This window comes from Chiloscyllium punctatum, chromosome 8 (assembly GCF_047496795.1).
Source record: "Chiloscyllium punctatum isolate Juve2018m chromosome 8, sChiPun1.3, whole genome shotgun sequence".
In the NCBI taxonomy this organism is placed as follows: Eukaryota; Metazoa; Chordata; class Chondrichthyes; order Orectolobiformes; family Hemiscylliidae; genus Chiloscyllium; species Chiloscyllium punctatum.
The window spans coordinates 48,293,766-48,316,534 of record NC_092746.1 but is presented as its reverse complement, the minus strand read 5'-3'; the positions used below and the strand labels follow the sequence as shown (position 1 = coordinate 48,316,534).

Sequence of the window (22,769 nt, the reverse complement as noted above, 5' to 3'; positions counted from 1 at the left end):
TTCTCCTTGTGACTCCCTCGTTAGGTCAACATACCCCATCAGCACCCTCTCCACACCCCGCACCTTCCTTTATCACCGCAAGAGGTGTAAAACTGGCACCCACGCCTCCCCCCTCACCTCCATCCGAGGTTCCAAAGAATCTTTTCACATTCAGCAGAGAAATTCCTGCACATCTACCCACCTCATCTACTGTGTCCATTACACTCAATGTAGTCTCCTCTACATTGGGGAAACAAAATGCCATTTCGTGGAGCATTTCAGGGAATATCTCGAGGACACCCGCACTAAACAACCTCACCGCCCTGTAGCTAACCACTTCTAGGTCTTGGGGAGTGTTGCTGAACAAGTAGACGTTAGAGTGAAGGTCACGGTTCCTTGCAAGTGGAGTTGCAGGTAGATAAGGTAGTGAAGAAGGCATTTGGTATGCTTTCCCTTATTGGTCAAACTATTGAATACAGGAGTTGGGAGATCATGTTGCAACTGTACAGGACATTGATTAGGCCACTGTCGGAATACTGTGTGCAATTCTGGTCTCCCTCCTGTCAGAAGGATATTGAGAAACTTAAAAGGGTTCAGAAAAGATTTACAAGTACGTTGCCAGGATTGGAGGGTTTAAGTTATAGGGAGAAGCTGAATAGACTGGGGCTAATTTCCATGGAGCGTTAGAGGCTGAGGTGGGACCTTATAGAGGTTTATAAAATCATGAGGGTCATGGATAGGCTAAATAGACAAGGTCTTTGCCCTGGGGTGGAGAAGTCCAGAACTAGAGGGCAAAGGTTATGGGTGCGAGGGGAAAAAAAACCTAAGAGGCCTAAGGGCAACCGTTTTACACAGAGGGTAATGCGTGTATGGAATGAACTGCCAGAGGAAGTGGTGGAGACTAGTACAAATACAACATTTAAAACATGTCGCATGGATGGATATATGAATAAGAAGGGTGTCGAGGAATATGGGCCATTTGCTGGAAAGTGGGAATCGATTGGGTCGGGATATCTGGTCGGCATGGACAAGTTGGACCGAAGGGTCTGTTTCCGTGCTGTACATCTCTGACCCTAGGAATGCACCCTCCCACTCCACCAAGGACATACAAGTCCTGAGCTTTCTCCAACGCCAAATCCAAGCCACCCAACAACTACAGAAAGAACACCTCATCTTCCATTTTGGGACTCTTTAACCACACAGCATCAATGTCAAATTCACTAGTTTCCAAATCTCCCACATGCCATCTCATCCCAGATCCAACCCTCCAAGTTGGCACTGCCTGCTTGATTTATGCCACCTGTCCCTCTTCCTTCCTACCTATCCGCTCCACCCTGTCCACCGACCTATCACAATCAACCCCACCAGGAGTCTTCCTGGCTCCTTCGTCCCCAGCCCAATCCCCACCTTCCTGTTTATCTCTCAGCCCTCTTCCCTCTTCACATTGCTGATGAAGGGCTTATGCCCGAAACGTCAACTCTTCTGCTCCTCAGATGCTGCCTGACCTGCTGTGTTTTTCAAACGCTACACTTTTCGACTTCAACATGTACCAGCCTCACTACATCATCATTGTACATTTCCAATCTACTTCACAGAATAAGAGAATTATATCGTAAAGAAATGGCGTCGAGTCTGTACTAAGTCAGGTCTCCTTCCTTTGGAAGGATGTTGTGAAACTTGAAAGAATTCAGAAAAGACTTACAAGGATGTTGCTACGGTTGGAGGGTTTGAGCTATAGGCAGAGGTTGAATAGGTCAGGGCTGTTTTCCCTGGAGCGTCAGAGGGTGAGAGTTGACTTTATAGAGGTTTACATAATCATGAGGGGCTCAGATAGGGTAAACAGATAAGTCTTTTCCCTCATGTGGGGGATCCAGAACTGGAGGGCATAACTTTAGGGTGAGACGGGAAATATTTAAAAGGTGCTACTTTATCACACAGAGGGTGGTGCATGTATGGAATGAGCTGCCAGAGAAAGTGGTGGAGGCTGGTGCAATTACAACATTTAAAAGGCATCTAGATGGTTATATGAATAGGAAGGGTTTAGAGTGATCTGGGCCAAGTGCTGACAAATTGCACTAGATTAGGTTAGTGTATCTGGTCGGCATGGACAAGTTGGACCAAAGTTTCTGTTTCCATGCTGTACATCTCTATGAATCTATAACTATTAAATGTATAATACTATCTGTATGAGTCCTACTTTCCAATACTAAGCCCAATACCTTGAATATTATGATCGATACACATCGATGCTACAGTTTGGAGTGCCTTGGCATTTTTCCTTGAAATGCTACAATGACACTTTGTGGACAGGGACAGATATGGGGGTAGCACAGTGGCAGATGGTGGCTCAGCAGGTAGCACTGCTGCATCACAGTGCCAGGGAACCAGGTACAATTCCACGCTTGGTCAACCGTCTGTGTGGTGTTTGCACATTCTTCCCATGTGTTTCCTCTGGGTGATCTGGTTTCCTCCCACACACAGTATGTGCAGGTTAGGTGTATTGGATGCTCACTGCATCCTTGCCTTGTCACGGCATGCTTTTTGAAGCTTTTCCCTCTCAATCACTCTCTTGTTTTGTTGTTTAATGCACGCATAGAGCTAGACAGCTTGTCATAGTTGTCAGCCATCATTAGTCAAGTGAGTAGGCATGTTGCTATACTGCAACATCTTATGTCAATCGCACACTTACAACATGCATAAGCCAGACATCACAGCATGTCAGACAAGTCAACGGGGGTTACCAGCAATCAAGGTCTTGGTATAGTTAAGGGCAGTGTCTGCAAATGATGCAGTGGCTCAAGCAGTCAGTCATCACTTGAGATGATCAGGGTAAAGGGTTCTACCTCAGCACTGCCCAGAAAGTGGGCCACAGTAACCAGTCAGGGAATTTGCAGTTTGTCAGTCAGGGAACTGCTTGGACGTCATGCAGAAATCTGGCCAGGCACCGGTCGAGCCTGTCTGTCCAAATCAGCTGTGGCGGTGAGCCATGGTCAGTTATAGAGGTCAGAGTAATGAAATTCAAGGGAGGCTACCAGGGGACACTACTGTGTTATGGAAGTGGGGGAACTCAATGCTGGGGTTTAGAGATGGCCCTACTGCATCACAGATTGCCAAGGATAGTGAAGGAGGAAAATTAAGAAATAAGGGGAGGGAAAGACAGTGGCGGACAAGAGGACATGGGATTCTGCGGTAGATGAGGTTATTGCGGATCATTACCAACATGGCCTCAATGTAATTTGGGGGGGGGTGAATTATGGTAGTAGGCAGAATTAAACTGTATGGATGAGATTCAGAGGCCAAGGGTGAAAGGTGCAGTTGTAATTCCAGGTGGGAGACAGACAGTCATCGAGATCCACAGTAAAGAAAAAGGCCAATCGCATCCACACTGGTCATAAACCACCACCTAACTAATATGTTTGGGAAGATGCAAGGGGATCAGTAGTGTTAGGCTGCCTAAGGGCTTCGAGGAAAAAAGCAGCCTGGAAGCTCAGTAAAGGGGGCTGGGGAAGAGTTAGGGGAGCCAGATTGCCTGATTTCCAAGTGCATAACCTTCCTTGTTCCATCAACTTCCAAGTGCGAACAACTGTAAAATTGATGCAAAAAGACCTGGAATGGCACAGTCAGTGTTTGTTTCAATCCCAACTCACGAGGTTCACTTCTGATGGATGGGAGGCTTTTCACATGACAACAGCATCAATTATTCACTTGCAGAGTACAGATGGAGTTCATTTTCAATCATAACATCATGCAGTGAATAACCATGTGGGGCACAAATGCCGGAGAAAGTTAAACTTGACAATGTCAATGGTCATCACAGATTCTTTCTACTTCACAAGGATGTCTGTCTTCAATCATAGGTGATCTTAAAGGAAGCAACCATGGGCCACAACTACAAAGCTAATTCAAGATCTCCTACATTGCTCAGAGGCACAGAACTGATTTCCCATCATCTTGAACTGCAAGTATAATGCAACCTCCTCTTAAATGCAATGATGCCTTTCTTAGGTAATGTCGGAAGGACAGGACAAGGTCTCAATACTCATACAACATTTACAAAGTCCTACTGTTTTATTGAACGTGGCTGACCTTCAACAGAATAACGTGCAATATCCAATTACCATGTAGATGCATTTCATGGTCATCCTTGTCAAAATCCTCCATGTCCTACTGTACACAGGAGTATTAATCATCATTTATAATTGATGGAATTGCTGACTGCTCATATTACTGAGGTATTGTGCTGTTTCATATGTTCCCCTCATGGTTCATTACCAGCATGACTGATAGATCCAGCCACAGCTGGTTTTATGGTCACGGTTGAGCCACATGGAAATGGAGGAAGAACAAATGAGGCAGCAAGTTGAGGATCAGCAGCAACTTCCAGTAATGCTGAACCTCCACCTGAGGAGGTCACAGCTGAAGAGCATTTTAGAAGGTGCAGGTGGTACAGGGAGGTCACAGCCTATTGTCCTCAATGCCAATTCCTCCAGATGAGTGAGGCACAGAGTGATGCAAATTGTGGATGTCCCAGGATAGTATCACAGAACTGTGGCAACTGTTGGAGCAGGACCTGTGACATGAAGGCGTGGGGGCCTATCTTCAAGGAGATAGTAGTGTTGAACCCTTATGCAACTGGCTGCTTTCCAGGAGCCACTGGGAGCCTGTGTGGCATGTCTCAATTGTCCACCCACAAATGTACTAATGATGTTTCCAATGCCAGTTTTGTCAGATCACATGGCTTCATTTCACTTTCCCATGATGAGGTCAGTGTCAAAGGGCTGGCAAGATACCATAGAGGTACACTACTTATTTAATAAAATGGATTCAGAATGATAGAGAAAATTTACTAGGCTTCACAGAGAGAAACCCTGCACAAAACTTACATTTCACTGATTTCTGGCAAGATACAGTCCATTACGTATCAAGCCAGGTTTCATTCTGGGACCTAACTTGTCCAGTGTTATCACCAGCAAAAATAGAGACAGAAACAAGTGACTTTCTAGCTCATTTTCTGTTAGAGGACTAGGCTTAATATTTCGATATTACCTATGTAATTAAGACTACAATTCCACTTATGTTTATTAGCTCAAAGAATGGATCCATTCCCTTCTAAAGTAAGATGCAAAAAGATTGTATTGCAATCATGTTTGTGCAGCTTGTTTTTAGATAACTTCACGTGTTGATTGATGATGACAGGCTTGGACAGAGTGAAAAGCCAGAGACTTTTTCCCAGAGCAGAAACGGCTATCACAAGAGGGTATAATTTTCAGGTGATTGGGGTAAGGTTTAGGGGAGACATCAGAGGTGTGTTCTTTACACAGAGACTGGCTGGTGCGTACAATTCACTGTCAGTGGTGGTAGTAGAGTCAGATAGGGACATTTAAGCGACTCTTGGATAGGCACCTAGAAGATAGTCCAATGAAGGGTATGTAGGTTAGTTGGATCTTAGCGTAAGATAAAAGGTCAGCACAATATCAAGGGCTGAAGAGCCTGTACTGTGCTGTACTGTTCTATGAAACAAATCAAGGAAGCTTTCCAGGTTCTCAAACAAAATTACAAGCATTGCCTGAAAAAGGACTGCTTGATATAAAAGATCCTTTAAAGGGATTGTAAAAACAAAGTCCTATTTACAGTGAGACTTTAAAAGTAATTTTAAACAACCTGTTCAAAGATGTTATTGCATTCCTCTGGAGCATGTGGGACTTCAACTAGGCCTTCTGGTCCAGGGGTAGGGACACTACCTCTTTTCCAACAATTTTCACCTGTGATGCTAATCAATGTCACACTGATTACCTGTTCACGACCTGCCCTTCTCCAAGGAGCAAACAATCTCGTTGTCTGATCTGAGCCAACACTCAAGATAAACTCTCCTTCAGGATCCCAGATCAAATCTTGTACAGAACCAAAATGTCCCGAAAGGATTACTTCTGGTTTCCACTCTCCCTGAAAACATATTACATTGAAAGGCATCAGTCTGATAAACATTATCAGGACGACACACATTGATGTTATATGACCACATATATATCCCTTCAATTCTGATTTTGTTGCAGTACTACAGAAGTGATTTCCCTTGAACTGCAAATGGCACATACTGCTCATTATTATTACTAATGAAAATTCTAGTCCAAAAAAGGGAAAACAAAAAAGGGAAATAGAAAATAAACAGGTTATTATTTAAATAAGCTATCTATTTTGTCTGCTGTACAGTTTTGATTGGTCAATTGCTTGGTTTGGTAGGTGAGCCTAGCGCTGCTGAGGTATGTGGGGCTGGTGAAGGACTGAAACAGGACGCTTAGGTGGTTACCATAGTTGGTGGTGGGACAAAGAAATCAATAACTATCAGCCGTGTCACATCCCTAATGAACTGTTACCAGGCCTCCAAACTCAATTGTCAGCCATCGCCACCACTGACCTATGATCTTGTTTTGCCTTGATTTGTTTCCCTTTTGAGGTTCTTTAATTTTTCTTTCTTCAGTTAGTAAAATCTTATTGTTCTATTAATACTATTTTTCACATCTACAGACAAACTGTCAACAAATTAGCAGTCACTAACACCAATAGCAGGACAGGCTTAGATTTAAGAAATGAATATTTCACTGATGTATTTGATGACTGTTCACAGGTCAGAGTACAGGCACATGACAGGCATGGAAGAGTGAGAAACTGTTCTTCTCGTACTCCACATCGAACAGCAGCAAGGAAAATAATATCTTTTTTATTCACAAAGCAACATTTATGATGACAGGATACCCCAACACTTACAGCTAATCATGTATTTTAAGTGTAGTCATCATTATATTGCAGAAAAATTCCAGTTAATTTGCTTCAGGCAGGTTGACTCTGATTTCTCAGAACAATGTCCTGAGTAAGGAAGCAGAGAATGAATTTGATCTATTTTGTTGAGTTAAAACAGCTGCAATTAACCTGCCTGGTTTAAACTTTAAGCAAAGCTTGGGAGTTAACTGTCAGTTATCATTAACTGGTGGATTGACATGATAATGACATCCAATCAGCAGTCTTCGCCTGCACAGCATGACTGCTTTTTTCTCCTAATGTATATATTTTTGCTAATGTCCTGATGAATACATGAGCTATCTAAAAGTTTCCCACAAAGTTTGTTTTTTTTTGGCAATACTCAAGTCCTGTACTACCACTATTTAACAAGGCTTATTGGGAAAAACCTGTAATACTGTTTGATAACCAAAAAGAATGCCTCAGCTCAATGATCCAATGCCCTCAGGCAAAGATTTCACTATAATTATTAAAATTATGAAAATGATTGAAGCAGTAAAAATATTAAAACATATGCTAGAAAAAAAATATACGACACCCTGGTTGTTAACTTACATTTGAGCATCGAAAATCCCAATTTTTGCTGACTCGTGATGACTATGACAGTATTTTACAAGAAATATAACTGAATCAAACCCAGGTAAACCAATCATGTTCATTATTCCATCCAAATATCTTTTTAGAAATCTGACACAAAAGTCCCAAACACAAGTGTATAACCTGGCAATGGAACCATGAAAAATTCTGTTCACAGACATATTTTAAATTGCAACATTTCCAAATGTAACTGATTTACCGTCTTAGATTTACTTCGAGACCATAGGTGAAGAGCTCCATGGAATGCATGAGCCAATACCATTGATCCATCAGGACTGAATTGGCAGCCAAAGAATCCCAAGGTATTTCCACCTACTTCTCCAACACGTACCTAGAAGAAAGTAGAATGCAACTTTAAATTCCCATGCAAGCACAAATATGTGTTTAGCAAGGTACATTAAAATTTATATCCTCGCTCACGATGACCAACATAAAACATCTCTTTATCCTGCATTACTAATTCCCCAGATCATTTTCTATATGACCTACATCTGCTTTGTTAGTTTTTCTTTTTCAATGTCTGAAGAAGTTTTTCCTGTTTGATTTTGTATTTTTGGCTTTCTCTCATACACTAATTTTTTTCTCTTTATCTGTCTTTCATTAATTCTTTGGTTTTTTTTGATAATCAGTGAAATCTTTTGATCTGCCAGCTAACTGTGCATCATGTTTTATTGATTTTTATACTATCTTTGCATTTTTAGTTAACCATACAGATTCTTCCCTTGGAATTTTTCTTATTTGATGGAATATAACTATCTGGAATATCCCCTTCAATGGATGCCACTGCATTTCTATTGGTCTATCCCTTAACATAAATTCCCAATTCACTTTTACTAGGTCTGTTTTCATGTTCTCATTTAAATTCCTAATAGTCTCTGAGTTACATTTCTATCCCTTAAATAGGATGGCACGGTAGCCTCATGGTTAGCATTGCTGCCTCACAGCACCAGGGATCTGGGTTCGGTTTCACCCTTAGGCAACTGTCTGTGTGGAGTTTGTACATTCTCCCCATGGCTGTATGGGTTTTCTTCATGTGCTCCAGTTTCCTCCCTCAGTCCAAAGATGTGTTTGCTTACGTGGATCGGCCATGCTATATGGGCGGCACGGTGGGCGGCACAGTGGTTAGCATTGCTGCCTTACAGCGCCAGAGACCCGGCTTCAATTCCTGCCTCAGGCAACTGTCTGTGTGGAGTTTGCACATTCTCCCAGTGTCTACGTGGGTTTCCTCCGGGTGCTCCGGTTTCCTCCCACAGTCCAAAAATGTGCAGGTCAGGTGAATTGGCTATGCTAAATTGTCTGTAGCGTTAGGTGACGGGGTTAATATAGGGGAATGTGTATAGGTAGGTTGCTCTTCAGAGGGTCGGTGTGGACTTGTTGGGCCAAAGGGCCGATTACCATACTGTAAGTAATCTAATCTAATCTAAATTTCCCATAGTATCCAGGGAGGTGCAGACTCGGTGGATTAACCATGGTATATGCAGGGTTACAGGGTTAGGTTAAGAGGGAGGTGGGTCTGGGTGGGAGGTTTGGTGTGCACTCAATGGGCTGAATAGCCTGCTTCCACACCATGGGGATTCTATGATGATTCTATGAAATGTTCATTTCAATCACATTATGATCGCTGCCATATAGAAGCGGTTTTCTAGAAGGCCAGATGTAGCATTGCCTGCTTTCTGGTTAGTGATGTAACATGCTAGTGTAAGAAACAATACTAAAAACATTCAATGAATTCCTTATCGAGAATGTCTTTCCCAACTTGAGTTTTCTAACCTATACATAGGACAAAATATGTAGAATAAAATACAATGGTATATTAATTCATGCTATGGCCACTGTGGAAGTTGAAGCTTCCATTTCTCAGCAAATGTTGTACGTTTTTCAACAGTTTCCACTTTTATGTTGAAATCCCCCTCCCTTTCTGTAGCATTACTTAGTCGGGTCCCATGTCATTTTCTGCCTTGGTGAAGCAGAATTGCTGCAGTCCCCATATAGAGGGTGTGCTTCACCAACTATGAATTATTTAGAATTCCTTTTAAAAAATGCATGCAAATCCATTACAGTAAGTACATTTCTAATGAGTTGAAGGGGAGACCTACATAGGTTTGTTACTATTACATTTCTAAAAACAATTATGACCTACTTAAAGAAGTTTGCTTCAGGAATACAATCAAAAGCAGAAACGAATTTACGTTATTGACTTTATGAGAACAGTAAAAGTACCTACATTTACATAGCATTTTTAATAACAGAAAATGATTCAAGGTGCTTTATAGAGAGAGAAGAAATAGAAATAGATAAAGAAATGTCTATCAAGCATTGAGACAAAGACAAAGAATGACAGAAGCTGTTGTCAAAAAGAAAGCTTTCTGAGATGCTGGGCAGGCTGCAGCTAGTAAATCTGCTCTTCAAGGGAAATATGCTTCAACAAACAATAAGACAAAGAGGTCATATATGCAAAAGTCACTCATTCTTCCAAAGACAGGGAGGTATTATCCAACATTCTCAGGACTGAAAAGGGGATTACAAACAGGAAATAAATCACATGACTAAATCCCACAGACACCAGAACAGACAAATGGCTAGGAGCAAATTACTGCAGATGCTGGAATCTGTACTGAAAACAACAAATGCTGGAGATCACAGCAGGGCAGACAGCATTGGACAGCACAGTGGCTCAGTGGTTAGCACTGCTGCCTCACAGCACCAGGGTCCCAGTTTCGATTCCAGCCTCGGACAACTGTCTGTTTGGAGTTTGCACATTCTCCCAGTGTCTGCGTGGGTTTCCTCCGGGCGCTCCGGTTTCCTCCCACAAAATCCAAAGATGTGCAGGTCAGGTGAATTGGTCATGCTAAATTGCCCGTAGTGTTAGGTGCATTAGTCAGATGGGTCCGGGTGGGTCACTCTTCGGAGGGTCGGTGTGGACTGGTTGGGCCGAAGGGCCTGTTTCCACACTGTAGGAAATCTGATCATTCTTGGAGAGACAGCAAACCAACGTTTCAAGTCTAGCTGACTCTTCATCAGAGCTGAAATGACCTGTGGAGGGGACAGCATTTATACTTTTAATTTTGGGAGTGCGGGAGGTGTGCGGAAGTGGCTGTAGGGTGCTGTGGAGAAAAGATGTTGATAGTTTAAACTAAATGATTGGAATGAGAGAATGGCAGAACAATGGTGTATCTAACTGCCAGACTGGAAAGGATAAACACTACCACTGGAATGGGGAAAGGGGAGAAAGGCCATGATAACAACACATAATAAGTTAAAAGAAAGGGAAGAAATGGGAGTTGGTTCACAAATTGAAGATGTTGAACTTAATATTAAAGTGGCTAGTCTGAAGATGAGATGTTGTTCTTCTAGTTTGCGTTGCGATTCACTGCCACACTGCAGCATGCCGAGGTCAGACATATTGGCATGCGAGCAGGATGCTGTGTTAAAATGACCAGCTACAGGAAAGTCAGGTCATACTTGCTCAAAGACTGCAGGTCTTCCACAAAATGGTGGTGCAGTCAGTGTTTGGTTTCCCCAATGTACAGTAGGCCACATTGGGTGCAGTGAATACAATACACAAGATTGGAAGAGGTACAGATGAAATGCTGCTTCACCGAGAAAAACTGGTTAGGTCCTTGGAGGGTGAGCACGGACGTGGTGAAGGGGCAGGTGTTACACTTTCTGCAGTTACATGAGAAGGTGGGGTGGCAGTGGGTGTCAGTGGTTGTGAAATGATCCCTGCGTAATGCAGTCAAGGGGATTGTGGGGGAGATGTATTTGGTGGTGGCATTCTGCTCGAGTTGTCTGAAATGGCAGAGAATGATCCTTTGAATGCAGAGGTGGGATGAAAAGTGAGGACAAGGGGAATCCAATCACGCTATTGTGACAGGAAGGGGCAAGGGTGGAAGCATGGGTGTTAGGGCAGAAGCATAGGTGTTAGGGCAGATGCGGTTGAGGGCCCTGTCAACTACAGTGGGTGGGGGAAGCTATGGTCATGGAAGAAGCAAGCCATGTCATCAGCGCTATTTTGGAAGGTAGCATCATCCAGACAGACACGGCATAAATCAAAAGAACTGGTAGAATGGGTTGCAAATTGCAGGACTTGGGGTCTAATGATATAGTGGGTCTAAGGACATGGGGTCTATAGGGATGGTAGCTATGGGAGTCAGTGGTTTTGTAGTGAATGGCAATGGACAGTTTACTCCCCGAAACGGAGACAGAGGGGTCAAGGAAAAGAAGGGAAATATTGGAAATGGACAATGTGAAAGTTATAGAGGGGTGCAAATTGGAGGCAAAATGAATGGAGCTTTCATGTTTCTGGCAGGACCATTAAGTGGCACCGAAGTAGTCGTTGGATGTAGCGAATAAAGAGTTGTGGAAGGGTGCCAGTGTAAGACTGGTACAAGGATCACTCGACATACCCCATAAAGAGGCAGGCATAACTGGGAGGCATGCGGGTGCCCATAGTCACTCCTTTGACTTGGCAAAAGTGAGATGAATTAAAGGAGAAATTGTTCAGTGAGAGAACAAGTTCAGCCAAGCGGAGGACAGTGATGGTGGATGGGAATTGTTCAGGCCTCTGGTCGAGGAAGAAGCAGAGAGCTCTTAGGCCATCCTGTTGAGGAATATAGGTATAGAGGGATTTGACATCCAAATAGTCAGTTAATCTGTTCTGGTGCACTAATTGTGAAACAATATTGGCCAGTACATCAGAACTCTGCAGCTTTTCTTTGAGTAAGGTCATGAGAGCTATTATTATCTGAATGGGCATTCATTTAATATTTCAGTGCAGCACTCTCAAAACCACAGTGAAGTTTTAGCAAGATCAGCAGTCTCCAAAGTGTGGCTCATATGGATTGCAGAAATACTGAAAAGGGTTTCAAGAAATAAAATCACACTAATCTCACAGGCCCTTCAAAATAACGTGCAAAACCTAACAACATATATCCTTCTTCTGGAGTTGGACTCAAATCTCACTGATTATATTTCTCAGTGATGTTTATTACCAACATAACCATCCAGGCAGTCGATACACAACATATGACGATTGCAGTTTTTTTCTAACCACATCGGCAGTCCTTTTAATGTTGTGATGACCTTCAAGTCAGAAGTGTACAATAAGGAAAATCTGTAATTTATATAAAATGTCTGTGAAATCTGTAATTGTTTTAAGGAAAATTGAAAGGACTTTGAAGAGTTTGTACAAGTGGTCAATTGCAATTTTCTTGGATAATAAATTCTGGTCTGTGCGAGCCACTGTTCTTTAACATGGAAGTAATTCCAACAGGAAAGAACTTTAAAAAAAGTTGTGAGGCTTGCAGACACAAATGAGAACTAGAGATGCAAAGGAGAGCAACAAGCAAAGGAGTTGGAGGATTAAGGCAATTGAAGTGTAAATGCAGAGATAAAAATAAATCTGACGGAGATCGAAAGCAGAATAGAGGAAATTCTTGAAGCAGCAGCAAATTACATTTAGGAAAAGAGTAATCTTTTCTGTTTGACAGAAAGGAAACAAAAGCTGGCTAAAAGGGCCTAAAATCTGCAAAACGGTGTGCATAGCTTGGAGATGTTAAACAACTGGGTGCTTTCCCAAAAGTGGTCAAACTATGAAATATTTGTTGAGATGTTGAGTTGGAGCTACATAATTAGGACTGTCAGTCATGACCAGACGGAGAGAAGGTTGGTGCCTTGCTAACGATATTTGTACTTGTGAAAGCTGCAGTCCAACAAGATTCTAGGCCTACCTGCATGTAGAACAAACAGCACTTTTATGCAAATGTGTTGCTACACAGGGCCAGAATTGAGTAGGGAGTGATGTGAAAGTTTGAGTTTGTGCAATATGTATCGACTACTTAAAGTGAAATTTATTTATTTGAAGTAACATTTGCCTGTTAATACATGCTTGAAGTGCATTGATTTAGATTTGTGTTCAAATAAAGACTGCAAAATGTCAAATCTTGCACTTACAGTCATTCCTCTATATCCGCAAGGGTTCCGTTCCTGAGAATTCCCGCAACTGATAGAATTCACTACTGCAGAGCTTTTTAAAAGTATGTCAAAATAGGTTAAATATTGTGGATATGCAAGCTATGCCTGCAGATGCTGAATTTTGTTGTTACTTATTTTTTAGCGCAGTTAGGCGAATTCATGATTTGTAATTTCACAGATACAGAGAATTCACTTTATTAGGGGTTGTTTGATCTATTATTTTTGCTCATGATTTTCCCACAGTGATCATACAATGTCTTTCAAAAGCCATACCTACTCAACTGATGTAAGTGAGAATTGTACAGACAAATGAACATGGCCACTTCAGGCCATGGTGTGCCAGTCAGCTGCTTGAGCTTGCTCTGCCATTCAATAAGATCATAGCTGATCTGTTTGTGTTTCAAATTCCATAATTTCCATCTACCCCTAGTAACTTTTGATTTCTTTGCCTAACAGGAGTTCATCTGTGTTAAAAATATTCAAATCACCCTGCCTCCACAACTTCTGAGGCAGAGTTCTGACCGAAGTCACACAATCTTAAGAGAAATCTCATCTCGTCCTAAAAAAGCAACTTTTACTTTTAAAACAGTGCCCACACTAGAGGAGAAACCATTTCATTTACACCTTGTTAAAACTGTTTAGGATCTTCAATATTATACACATCAAACAAATGACCTTTCACTTGCTCTAAACTATAGAGAAAATAAGCTGGGCCTGTCTAACATTTCCTCTTAAAACATTCCAGATATCAACCTGATAAACTTTCTTTTAAATGCAACCAATGCAGTTACATTCTTCATTAAATAAGCAGACCAAAACTGCATACAGTATTCATGATGTTGTCTCACCAATGCTCTATATAATGAAAGCATTATATCCTAATCTATTCAATTCCTTCTGTGATAAATGACAGCATTCATTATCCTTAATTACTTGGTATAATTCCATACAAACATTTTGTGCCTCATGAACGAGAACACCTAGGTCCCTCTATACCTTGGAATTCTGTATTCATTTTCTATTTAAGCAATACTTTGTTTTTTTTTCCATTCTTCCTGCCAAAGTGAACAGCTTCACATTCCCCTACATTTTACTCCATTTGAAGGCTTTTACCCATTGACTTAAACTATCTATATCAAGACCTTTCTCATGTGCTCTTCCGCTTAAGTGACAACTGCAACTACAGTCAAATAACAGAGAGAGAAATCACAATAATATTAATCAGCACCAAGAGAAGCAACAATTTTTAATCATTAAATACAAGAAGTCACTGCTTTATTGGAATTTATTTTTGTTGCAATGTGAGGTTGTTAATTTTTAGGGTTTCGACAAAGATAGCATTTCATCTCCTGTGCAAATCAAGAGCAAGCAGCCATTCACAAGTGAACACAGAAAGTACTATTTCATACAATGAGTACAGAACTGGAAACTGAGAACTGATTACTCCAAAAGGCTGCAGATTTTATGACCAGGACAGCTTCCAAGACTGAGATAGTTTGGGTTAGGGTCTTATCACCTTAATCACCTACTCCCATACTTTATTTCCATTTCTTTGTGATAATATGCAGCAAGAGAAAAAAGCCATACGCAGAGTTTGATTTACTTCCAATTTAGTATAGTGTGTGTTGCTGGAAAAGCACAGCAGGCCAGGTAGCATCCGAGGAGCAAGAAAATTGATGTTTCGGCCTGGAGCCCTTCATCAGGATTACTTCCAATTTAATCAAGTCTTACACTGCATAATAAAAAGGTAAACTTAGGCTTCCGAAAGAAGAATCTTCTTTGTTGAGGTGTGTCTTATAAGCTTTACCAACACCAGAGATGCTTCTGACCCCTTCCAAATTTTCTGCTTCGTTACCCACATGCCGTAGACAGACTGCCCCCCACCTCTGCTAGCATGGTGCACGATGTTATTTCTTTACATTAAAATTCATCTTCCAGGTGTCTGCCCATTTGGCCAACTTCTTCATTGGCATGTCATAAAAAGGCAGGAAAGGGAAGGTGAAGATGATCAGATTGGGCACAATCTCATTGAATGGGGGCGCGGATTCGACAGACCGAACAGTCTAATTCTGTCCTACATCTTATGGTCTTATAATCAATAAGGGAATCAAGGCTATCGGAAAAAAGATAAAGTAGAGGTGAGGATTATCAGAACAGCCATGGCCTCACTGAATAGTGGAGCAGACTTGTGCTCCTATGTTTTACGGTGTTTCATATACGCATCTGATCTCTTAAAATGAGAAGAAAACACGGGCCTATACGAAAGATTTTCTCATCTTTTCCACCACAGAGCCAACAGAACAATGTTAAAGTGAGCTTCGAATAACAGGACTAAGAGGCTAAAATGAACTAAAGTTTTGCTTTGTAAACATAAATGAGTGTGACGTAAAAATGTGAAATATTTTAAATCACAAATACAAAGTGATTCACAACCAAATGTGGTCAGTTTGATTTTACCAAAAAAACATAAAACAGATCTCTGAAAGCAAATTGTAAGGGCACAAGTTATTAGAATAATAATATAATAGATAACATACCTTTTCCAACCAGATATCAGATTCTTCATCTGAAGCCCAAAGAATCATTGTTTTATCCATTGATGCAGACAATAAGGATAAGGGCTGTTCAAGTCTACCATCTGTAAGAAAAACAATCACATATCAGTGGAGAACATACAATGGCCAAGTTCAGCAGGATAATGTCGACCTGACCAAGAGATAAGACAGAATTTTAGTTTCATTCATCCAAAGATGACATACTTGATTGCAACAGAACCAAAGTATTACCCTGAAGAGTCAAGTCTGTGCTCAAATTTGTTGTCTCCCCACCTCAAAAAGATAGCAAATTTTCAACTTCCAGAACATTGCAAAGAATAACTGAACTTTTTAACAGATGCCATATTAATCAATCCTTTGTAAAGTACTTGTAAGACCACACACAAAAATTTAGACTGGGTATTTGTCCATTTTCCAAAGACTACAATTCAGTTTTCTTCTGGGTTACCATAACGTTTAAGTACTGATGAAGAGTTATCAATCTGAAACATTCACTCTATTTTTCACTCCACAGATACTATCTGACCTGCTGAGTGTTTCCCAGAGTGCATTTTTATTTCAGTGTTTTGCTTTTGTAACTTTAAGTAGGTTAGATATGTCACAGTTTCAGAAAAAAAAACATATAATGAACAAAATGGAAAACCTACAAGAACATAGTTAAAGCTCACAAATAAATTTCATGTGTCCATCTCTTGGACAAACAATTCTAGAAGCTGGGCATACACTTGCCAAAATGGAAGAGTTAACAGAATCATGAAAGCCCTAGTTTTGTGCCTTCACTTGTGATACTATTTATTGCTAGCTAACTAAAGTTACTCAAAAGATTTCTTAAGTCAACCTTGAAATGCCAAGTGACATCCCCACATGCACCTGATATATAAAACATGTACAATGTTAAAACCAGCAAATATAAAATAATGTAGGGCTGCATAACAGTATGCATTAGCCTCCAGCTTCAATCCAGTTGCATAACTCCACACATTAAATATTTACACCTGTATGAAGTATTCAGAAAAAAAATATACTCAGCTAAGAATTGAAGCACATGGCTTATTTTGCAGCAGTAATGTATCTGACTTCAGTCACAATGAACATTCTGACAATTCAGAACTTGTTAACCAGAAAGCATGGAGGAATGAGTTTTTTTGTCACAAATTCACTGATCAAGATTTGGCAGTTAGTGGTAAATAAAGAGCTGTAGCCCTTCTTTATTCTTACAGGTCTCCATAAATGTCATGAAGTGTTGCACTTTTATGAGAATGCCAAAAGGAAACAGCCCAGGACCTCTACAAAGTATTCTAGGCTTGTGTAAATAGGGCAAGCAATGGTGTATCTTTAAAGTTAAAGAATTCTTACCATGAGAAGCAGCACCTATGCCAGGAAATGCAAATCATGTTCAGTAATCAAAACAAAAAGAGGAATAGAAATATGGAAGCAAGAAAGATGAAAAAGAAAAAGTTGAGGTTTTTTTAAAATCACAGTTTAAAATTTGATGGAATGAAGATGGAATGTTACTTTTCATTGTTAAAAATCACACAACACCAGGTTATAGTCCAACAGGTTTAATTGGAAGCACACTAGCTTTCCAAGCGTTGCTCCTTCATCAGGTGGTAGTCCAACAGGTTTAATTGGAAGCACACGAGCAATGCTCCGAAAGCTAGTGCGCTTCCAATTAAACCTGTTGGACTATAACCTGGTATTGTGTGATTTTTAACTTTGTACACCCAGTCCAACACTGGCATCTCCAAATCAGGATTATTTTTCATTGTCAGTGAGTTTAGCAATGATTAAAATTTAAAATTTACAAATGAACAAGTCCAAACTTCTCTTGTGCTTTCAATTGATGCAACAAATATACACCCTTCTATATATTTAAGTATTCAGTCTCTCAGTGTGTCTAACATAGTCAACCCTTGGCAGGTTCAAAAGTAACTCAAGCAGCAACTTCCTCATTTCCATGTTTCATTGCAATGTATGGATCCTTGAAATTGCTGCCTGATTTACTGCTTATAGTAATTCTTGTTATCAGAAAACACCAAGTCAATTTTTGTAACAATTCATATCTACAGTCAGAGGAAAGAGAAAAACTAGAAGACAACCATATTTGAATAACAAATCAAGAGCAAAACAAATTCAAGAAATTGAAAAAGCTTGTCCATTCATTGTTCACATGTTGCAGTATTAATCACAACAATGATGTTGCTAACTGGTGCTACTGCATTTAGTTTCATTTTAAATATCAATTAGAGACTAGTTTCATGATTGTTTGAAAACATGCAATTCATCTGCTTAACAGATTCAATTTATAGCATGTTCTTTAAAATTCTTCAAATCTGCCTTTATAAGAAACTGAAATCTCCACACCAATTCAGATACTGTACTAAGCAACCTCCAGTGCTTTTACGACTGCAATGTGAATCTTACACATCATCTTAAATGTGGTTTCACTAATGAGCTATATAAGATTAAAATCATACGTTACTGAATAGACTCCTATGAATACTATTGTACAGCATCAGCTTTGGCTCAGTGATACCACTCTTGTTTTCAAGTCAAAATATTATAAAGTTGAGATTAATTCCATACTTAACTAGAGCATAACATAGTCCAATTATGAATACTGGCAAAATACATTTGACCTTAGTCTCTTAAATAAACAATTCAGGAATAATCTTTTTGAGATGTTTAAAACTATTTAGGAATTCAATGAGGTGAATACAGAAAAGCACTTACTCATCCATTGAGAGAATAGAATAAAGTGACACAATTTTAAAATTGTAGACCATTCAGGAACTGAATAAGGAAGAGGCTAATCACAACGCAGTCGACAGAAGGAACTCGCCCTCTCAAAACAAGACTGCATCAAGTGAAATTTTTAAGACTGACATGGATAAATTTGTGCTACATTTGTGCTACATCAAGGACAATGGATCAAAATCATTTAAAGTGGGAAATCACGGCCATATGGTGCCCACACCTTGAGCAGTCAAAGGTTCAGCCACAGTCCATTTCTCTCTCTTTCTGCAAAAGCTTTTCATTAAAGCTACTTGTTGACCAACTGATACGTCACAGTTTTGCGAGCTTGAACTTTGCAGTCAGTGGTAAAAAACGGTATTGCTGTTCACCTCACTGACAACTGCTTGCAAGTTTTTTGTATGCTTTATAGCCAATCTATTGCTTGATCCAGCAATACGTCCTTTATAGTGAACCTTAGTGAATGTGGGAAGGCCAAGAATCATTGTGGCTTATTAAACAATCAGATGAAAGAATTCTCACCTATCCTGAATCAGATATTATAAACTAGAATTAAAACATATACAAAAGTCAAATAATGATTCAGAACTAAGATAGCAGTAAAAGGCAAAGATATGAGGGCAGTTTTTATTTAAAAGTCTTAAAATGCTAATTATATTTTGAAGGGATGAGGTCGAAAAGGTTAATTTGTCAAGATCAGGGAGTTTTGCAATAATGATCACTTATCATAGTATTAAAAACTCATTTACTCAGTTCTAACTTTTTCCAGTATTTTTAGTTTTGGAAAGGGGGCATGCATCTGACGTTCATGTCACTGCACTCATTTTGTTGCAGAGTCCACTGGGGAGTATTGGAACGATAGTTTATCTCAGACTGCAATGTTTGAATTTTTGTGTTTAACGTTAGGTGGCAGAGATTCTGACCTTGATACAGTGCCACAGGAATAACAGATGGGTATCCATTATATCTAGATTTAACAAACAGAAATAGGATGTGGTAAGGCCCAAGTGACCAGTCAGTCTAACATTTAGAGGAATTTAGTTATTTTTCAAACTACCAAAAGGGGAAACAGAATACGATCCAGAAACAAGAATAAAATAGTTAACATGGATTTCAAAAGAAAAAGTCTTGCTTTTCCAACTTCAGTTAAGTAGTAACTCACAGCATAGATTACTTACAGTGTGGAAACAGGCTCTTCGGCCCAACAAGTCCACACCGCCCCGCCGAAGCACAACCCACCCATACCCCTACATCTACCCCTTACCTAACACTACGGGCAATTTAGCATGGCCAATTCACCTGACCTGCATATCTTTGGATGTGCAGCATAGACAAGAAGAATTCTGTATATTTATGTATCTATTTTTCCAAAACGGATTGAACACATACAATAAGACCATATGGAATCCTGGAAATAGAAGAAGAAAAGATAGCTAGGAACTCATCTAGATTAAGGGTAAAGTGTCATTTTTCAGAGCTGTTTGAATCTCTATTGTTGATAATTTACTTTATAACAATTTAGATTTGGAATTTAAGAAGTTCTCAGCTTACTTGGCATCAAACAAAGGAATAATTCAACAGATATTAAGACAACATTACTTGAAGAATGAGTATACAACTGAATTGTAGCATACATAATTGTGAAGTATTATATTTTGAAAAAGTAAGGTCATATAGGATTCAGAAAATCAAAATTTAACTCAGGTTTGGAAGCAAAGACATCTGGGAATATAAATACACAGATCACTAAAAGTAGCAATGCACGCCATTAAAGGCATAATAAAAGCAAAGCAAGCATGAATGCCTAGCTTGAAAAAGGATTGGAAGGCAAGTGTTTAACAGTTGGGATTTTTAAAATTCAGTCTTGGAGTGTGGGCATCACTGGCTAGATTGCCCAGAGGGCAGATAAGAGTCAACCACATTGCTGAGAGTCTGCAGTCACATATCGGCCAGACCAAATAAGGTCATTAATGAAGCAGGTGGGTTTTTTTTGATAGTCGACAGTAGTTTCTTAATTCTAGATTTTCATTGCATTCACATTTCATCATCTGCCATGGTAAGATTTGAACCCGAGTTTCCAGAACATTACCTGAGTTTTGGATTAATAGTCCAGCGAATATAGTATTAGGCCATCACTGCCTTAACAATTGATGAAATTCAGTATACTGAGGGTGGAAGTGTTGTTCTTATATTTTTGAAGAATAAGGAGTGATTTAAGAGAGGGAGCCAGAGATATTGAGGTCTGACAGCTGGAGTCTGAAGGCACACATTAAAGATGTACAGAGATGATTGATCGAGTTGTTAGGGATTTTATTCTCAAAATTGGGACTCTAAATTCTAAAATTTCTCTCAATCATTCACAACATGTTACCTTTCTGAAAAGGGGGCTGCCAATGCACACCATAAACCCAGTTCTCATGACCGGCTAACACGGTTTCCAATGTTACAGCATATGTCACCAATCCCTCTAAAATGAAAGAAAAAAGACTGCAGTTTCAAGCATGTTAATTATTTAGTTCAAGGGAACAAGTACATTAGTGAACTAGCATTTGATTGGTACATATCTGCATAAAAATAAGAATCGGAATTAAATATAAAGTATTTCAAGCCAAAAAGAATAAATTGTCAGATGTCCACAATTTTTAAAAATTGTATCATTGAGAAGGTTTCCATTTGTAAACATTTTCCTTTTGCATGCATAAGCAGTACTGATACAAAGTCGACAACTATTTTTTGAAAAGGTTTTTATTCATACACAAAATCTAATTCCAAAATCAATGATTGCATTGATTATGCTGAACCCATCGGCTACAATGCTGACCAAGTCTTTCTTAATGTGTTGAAAATCTGCTGAAATTTGAACCAAAGACCACGTTTCACTATACTAGCCTTCTGCCCTGTATTGTATTCAGCCAGTACCAGGAAAATGGCAGACCATCACCCTAAGAAAAAAAAACTTCAAAAAAATGTCCTGAGAAGTAGTACAAAATCATTTACTGCATATTAACAAAGTAAATAGACTGTGTAAATTACAAAGTTAAACATGAATTAACTTTTTAAAATAAACAAGCTATGCTAATGACAAGTTTAAAGTTTTCGTATGTAAGAAGTTGAACTGTCAATTTCAGCACAAGGTGTGAGCAAACATTGCTAGGTCAAAACCAGAACATAGACGTCAACCTAAATCTTATGAAATCAGCTAAAGGTTATTCTGTCGAGTTTCACAGACATTTTCTCTCCGTGAAGTCCACGTTTTCTCCCGCCATTATCACAAACTCACTTCTTTCATGAAGTATCATATCTCTAAAGCACCCCGCTCATCCGATACTAGGCTGATTGTCTCAATTGATTTAGTACTTTAATACTTTCCACTGCTGGGGGATTCCTGGTGCCAGCACCATATTTAAAAGGCAGTTACACAAATCAAGCACTGGTAGTTCAGAGGTGCACAGCACAGATCATATAATTTGCCCCATATGTGGCATATAAAGGGGCACTGGTATCGCACTTTCAAGCTACAAATCTGGTGGACAGGGTGGTGTACCGTTCAGTCGTCCTCTTCCATACCGGACTGATAGACTCTGGCAGCCTAGTTTGAGGTCGCTAGGCAGATCAGTGAGGTCTCAACTGTCTGGAGAGAACACCCTGCAATGCCACAAGATAATCAATGATCTTTTCTGTGTCATCACCTCTCCGCTACCTCAAACTCTATGCCTGCTACTGCACCCACCTCACATCAAGGCTCATGATCTATCACTCTCACTGTCACATGCAACATCTCACCTCACTCGCTTTCGCATACCTAATTCCTCCAGACAACTAACTCTGCATGGCCTCTACACCTCTTACTTACTCATTCACGCAGGACATCTGATCACCTTTCCCTCACCTGCACTGCACGAAAAGCTACTCAATCTCTCCCTTGCTCTCATTGCAGAACAAACTAACTCAGCATAGGTCACGAAGAGCCAAGTTGGCTATCGGGGTACCCGGCATTTGGTTTCTCTTCCCCAATACAAGAAAAAGATACTTACTCTAAGTACCCTAAGCAGTTGACTGGCTATGCCCAATCACTTACTGTGCTGCAACTCCTGCTTGAAGGGTGTCTTCCTTGAC

General features: G+C 40.0%; 1 protein-coding gene across 2 annotated transcripts in view; it reads right to left on the bottom strand.

The window, feature by feature from the left end:
• elp2 (elongator acetyltransferase complex subunit 2) overlaps positions 1-22,769 on the bottom strand; it is a 154,865-nt gene that overhangs the window by 89,411 nt on the left and 42,685 nt on the right. For both annotated transcript variants that reach the window (XM_072575494.1, XM_072575493.1), the window contains exons 9-12: positions 21,025-21,120; positions 15,882-15,982; positions 7,571-7,702; positions 5,773-5,922 (exon numbers count right to left, since the gene is read on the bottom strand). In XM_072575494.1, coding sequence (XP_072431595.1) covers positions 5,773-5,922; positions 7,571-7,702; positions 15,882-15,982; positions 21,025-21,120 — 479 coding nt within the window. The remainder of the gene's footprint in view (positions 1-5,772; positions 5,923-7,570; positions 7,703-15,881; positions 15,983-21,024; positions 21,121-22,769) is intronic.